Source organism: Physella acuta, unplaced genomic scaffold (genome assembly GCF_028476545.2).
Source record: "Physella acuta isolate Inbredline_101_S28 unplaced genomic scaffold, ASM2847654v3 ptg000076l, whole genome shotgun sequence".
Lineage (NCBI taxonomy): Eukaryota > Metazoa > Mollusca > Gastropoda > Physidae > Physella > Physella acuta.
The window spans coordinates 1081958-1087500 of record NW_026731596.1 but is presented as its reverse complement, the minus strand read 5'-3'; the positions used below and the strand labels follow the sequence as shown (position 1 = coordinate 1087500).

The 5543-nt window shown below is 36.7% G+C and overlaps 1 protein-coding gene across 1 annotated transcript in view; it reads right to left on the bottom strand.

The window, feature by feature from the left end:
• LOC131953854 (uncharacterized) overlaps window positions 1–5449 on the bottom strand; it is a 26266-nt gene extending 20817 nt beyond the window's left edge. The window contains exons 1-4 of the mRNA XM_059317257.1: window positions 5434–5449; window positions 2787–2951; window positions 1730–1794; window positions 849–884 (exon numbers count right to left, since the gene is read on the bottom strand). Coding sequence (XP_059173240.1) covers window positions 849–884; window positions 1730–1794; window positions 2787–2881 — 196 coding nt within the window. The 5' untranslated portion in view covers window positions 2882–2951; window positions 5434–5449. The remainder of the gene's footprint in view (window positions 1–848; window positions 885–1729; window positions 1795–2786; window positions 2952–5433) is intronic.
• Between the last annotated feature and the right edge of the window lie 94 nt (window positions 5450–5543).

Here is a 5543-nt window from a genome sequence, read left to right as displayed (position 1 = left end):
ATGATTGTCGTTCCCTAAAACTTCACTCGACGCCAATTAAATTCCCCTTAAGATGCATTATCCTTTAAAAAATGATTAGTAATGTCCGAAAAAAAAAATTTCATCTGAGTTTAGAGGGAAGGGGTCATACTTAAATGACGTCACATTTTTTTTTGACGATTTTTACCATCCCCCTCCCCTCCGTCACACGTCGTCACAAAAAGCCACACCTCAACCTACAACCCCCTCAAAATTGCAGTTGAATTTTTTTTAAACATCGATATTTTTCCAAAATCTTGTCTAAACTATTACAATTTATTAAAACAGTTATCTAAAACGCGAAATAACGTCTAAAATTAGTTTTCTAACATTGCTTTTTTACAATGCAAAAATGTGACGTCGCAACATCTGACCCCCCTCCCCCTCATCACACATCGTCACAAAATTACGGAACCCCCCCCCCCCCCCCTCCCCCCTACGAGTGTTACGTCATTTACGGATGACCCCGAAATTTATAACAGGTGCTTATTCTTTTAGGACAGCCTGTGTATGTTTTATCTATTGATCAGTTTCGATTATAAGTTTGTTAGATTTAGGTCATACAAGTGACATGCAATAGCAAATTATTGTACACATTGGAATATGATATGGGTATTTCGTTGACTGGTTGATTGTATAATGAAACATCTAGAGGAAACAAACTGGAATTCAACGAACTTGTTGAAGACTATATATATATATATATATTTATATATATATATATATATATATATATATATATATATATATATATATATATATATATATATATATATATATATATATATATAGTCTAGAGTGTGTTCTTGCTAGTGTTCGTCTCCACCTACCTTTAGTTTCATTTATATTACAGCCTCCGCAAAAACCTAAAAAAATAAAAACCTGAGTTTAAATTAGTAAAAATTATTCTCTAGTAAAATTATACTTACTTTTTGAAAAAGATTAGAGATACAGACAGATATATCAAATCAAAACTTATAATACAAGCTGCGATGAGGTCTGTAGATTCTCCTGTGTATTTCTATATACTTTTGTCATTTTTTTTATTTTGACATCTATCCATCTTATGGATCTTGTTGACAAAAGTCCGTCCTATGAGTTAATCACATAGCTGATTATCTTTTGTATCTTGCAAAATCGTAAATAGACAGGGTCAATCAGACTACAGTCCATGACTTGGTTCAGTCAAACTGTCCATCTCATGGGTCAGTGAGATAATTGTTCCTTACTTGTGTCAGTGCTACAAAGGTCCATCACTTGTGTAAGTGACACAAAGGTCGATAACTTGTGTCAGGGACACAAAGGTCCATCACTTGTGTCAGTGACACAAAGGTCCATCACTTGTGTCAGTGACACAAAGGTCCATCACTTGTGTCAGTGACACGAAGGTCCATCACTTGTTTCAGTGACACAAAGGTCCATCACTTGTGTCAGTGACACAAAGGTCCATCACTTGTGTCAGTGACACAAAGGTCCATCACTTGTGTCAGTGACACAAAGGTCCATCACTTGTGTCACGGACACAATGGTCCATCACTTGTGTCAGTGACACAAAGGTCCATCACTTGTGTCAATAACACAAAGGTCCATCACTTATGTCATTGACACAAAGGTCGATAACTTGTGTCAGTGACACAAAGGTCGATAACTTGTGTCAGTGACACAAAGGTCGATAACTTGTGTGAGTAATACAACTGATTGTGACACTCACCGTTTTCACTGGTCACAGCTTGTGTCTTCGGTGTTTTGTCCTGCCTTTTCTCCTCACGACTGACACTGAATGATTGGGGGAAAATAGGTTAGGGACAAATAGTGTGTACATTGTTATGGATCCGATAACACTTTCAATTTCATGTAACGCCAAAAGTGATTAGATCCACACAATCCTTAGGAAAAATAAGTTTATTTTAACTTATCTAATTTTAATATCCATGGGTGTGGTGAAGTAGAGTTCACCTGTTTCAGTGACCTTGGCACGTGACATGTTGTGGTCAGTATGATCCTAACCGTGAGACAGGTACCCTTCAGAGATGAATGGACTCAGTAACGTGTATCGGACATTTACCTCTTCTTTTTTATTGATTCCGAAACTATATGACAGGATAATATAATATGTAATGACCATGTTCTCTTAGAAATTTCCCATCACAAAACTCACCTGATCACACACAACTCACCTGACATCACACACAACTCACCTGACATCACACACAACTCACCTGACATCACACACAACTCACCTGACATCACACACAACTCATCTGACATCACACACAACTCACCTGACATCACACACAACTCACCTGACATCACACACAACTCACCTGACATCACACACAACTCACCTGACATCACACACAACTCACCAGACATCAACCCACACACAACTCACCTGACATCACACACAACTCACCTGACATCACACACAACTCACCTGACATCATACACAACTCACCTGACATCCCACACAACTCACCTGACATCACACACAACTCACCTGACATCACACACAACTCACCTGACATAACACACAACTCACCTGACATCACACACAACTCACCTGACATCACACACAACTCACCTGACATCACACACAACTCACCTGACATCACACACAACTCACCTGACATCACACAACTCACCTGACATCACACACAACTCACCTGACATCACACACAACTCACCTGACATCACACACAACTCACCTGACATCCCACACAACTCACCTGTCATCACACACAACTCACCTGACATCACACACAACTCACCTGTCGCGCGTGTCCTGACAGCTGACGTTGAGTGTACACGTGAGTACAACCAGAATGGTCGTTGTGTACACAGCTAGGTACAGGTGAAAACTCATTCTCTGTTAAATTACAGCTGGGAGCTTTTATCTACTGTATCAACTGTTTTATCAACGCTTGTTTACAGCACTGTTTAAAGGGGGAAAACGTGTTTCTTTATTATATTAATGACGGAGAAATTCGTGAAATTAAGGAATCCAGGTTCTTCGAGTAAGACTGGTATAAAATGTGATTTTGTAGCAAAGCCAACAATTAAACTAAGTCGAAATCAAAATATCTTTAAAATTTTATTACGCGTTTGCCTTCCTAATCATAAATATATTTCTAAGATTTTTTATTCTTATAGCTAGTATCTAATATATAAAGCTCAATTCTGTATGTAATAAGTTTGTCGTTGACATACTTATATGGATTTAAGTGTTAGACTATTACCGTGCTCATAGTCTAAATTTATGAGTTAAAAAATTACTATTGAAAGTGTTGGGAAATAAATTTCATTTTTCAAACTGATAGTAATAATTGTCGGCATGTTCATTAAACACAATTTTTAAAAAATAACAAAAATTCTAATTATGTCTGAAAATTATTTATATTTAGTCCTTTAGCACTTACTTCCCTTTGATAAATTAGGAAAACACAATTTCTTCCCTTTATAAAACAGTGCATTAGTGGAAAAGAATTTACTTTTTATTACTTTGCTTTGGTGTTGGGAAAAAAATAATTACATAATTAGCGGGGATTGATCAAGTGCAAATGTTGTAGGTATTTTACGGATAAGCTTGGAGTATTATAATTGTTTATTTGGTTTGGTTTGGCACCTACGTTCGTTTAAGTGAGTGCAAAAGACTATGAATAAGTTGGGGTACTGTAGTCGATTATTAAGCTGAAACAGGCAATTCTGCCCCGGGCTAGACTGTGAGCACTTGGCGTTTATGTTCGCGTTAGTGTTTTCTTTGTGTTTAGGTTGGGTTTGCGTTAGTGGTTGCGTTTTGATTTGGTTCGTTTTTGTTCTTTCTTTTTTCGTTTTCGTTTGTGTTTTTTTCTTTGGGTTTGTGTTTTTTTTTGTGTTTGTGGTTGGTTTTGCGTTTGGATTTGGTTTGTTTTCGTTTGCTTTTTCGTTTGTTTTTTTCTTTGTGTTCGTATTGGTGTTTGTGGTTGTGGTTGGGTTTGTTGTTAGGTTTTTGTTTTCGTTTGCTTTTTTGTTTGTTTTTTCTTTGTGTTTGTACTAGTGTTTGTGATTGTGGTTGGGTTTGTTGTTAGGTTTTTGTTTTCGTTTGTATTTGTAATTGTGTTAGCGTTATGTTTGCGTTTTGTTGCTTTGGTTGGTTGTGGTTTGGGTGGGCAATGCCGGGTTTATGATGATTACTAAACACACAGGTAATGGTCTTTAACAGAAAGGTTTTTCACAGAAGCCAGAGCAGGGCCTGGCCGGGACGGCTAGTATATTTTAAATACGAATTTGTAATCAATATAATATACAAACAAAAAGTTTTATAGAGAAAAACACAATTTTTTTCTAAAGTAAACTGAATGTACACATTTGAAAATGTAGACAGTATAACACTTAAGTCAGGTATCACCTGGTGCGGCTCCTCATGGTGTCACCCCCCCTCCCCCTCCCCCGCTCCCATACAAAAGGAAAAGTATAGGCAATATATATATATATATATATATATATATATATATATATATATATATATATATATATATATATGTATATATATGTATATATATATATATATATATCTATTTATATATATACGTAGGCATTAATATAGTTGTAATTGGTGTGACGTCGCCCTCTACCATTTTGCCTTACGGCGTGAATTTGTACACACATTATTTTAATCCAACTACAATTCAAGTGGAAAAACGCAGTGTTTTCATTGTAAATTATTGGATGTGGTGTCACATTTTTTAAAACTGTATTAATCATTTATTGAAATGGCAAAAAGCATGTTTCTTCTATATATTTGGCAATATTTTTGTCTGGGTGTCACCCCCTCCCCCCTACACGGTGTCAATTGGTGAGCTCCGAACCCCCACCCCGCCACACCATATCTCTGTACAGAGTAAAGGTCACTGTCCGATGAATAGTTTTACAGCCCGCTGTCAAGTAGGAAATGCTAGTCTTCTTTTAAGTGTTCAGGCCTATCTTTTAATCGATTAAATAATATTACAAGCTGGACATTGTTTTAACAAACATCGTGTTTATGTTAGAACAATGAGGACCAGTCCATAGAACAAGTGAAAAAGAGTTCAATTATTTCTGTGACCTCGGCATAAGTAGGGATAATGTCTTCGGCATAACGGGCAGCTTCCTTTACTTTCAATAACGTGAGTTAAGTCCCCATCAGAACTGGTGGTCTTAGGGACGTTCTACCTCGATATCGCTAGGCCACGAAGGTCCATAGTAAATGGTATCTTTCTCACCATAATAGCAATAAAAATACACCCAAATAAAAAATGTATAATTTTTAAATACTATGAAAGCGTACATTCCATTTAAACTAAAACAAAACTTAGCCCAAATATATGTTCTGTTTATCTGGTAACATAATGGCAAACCAGCCATCATAAAACTGTCCTTAGTTTAACATCCTATACATACCTTATTTTAAGATCCGTTTCTCCCAGCAGTCTGGTAGATTTTCAAACCGTATGTGTGGGTGACGTCTCCCGTTCGTTACCATTGGTCCGCTGTTTTAATGCAGCTCAAGC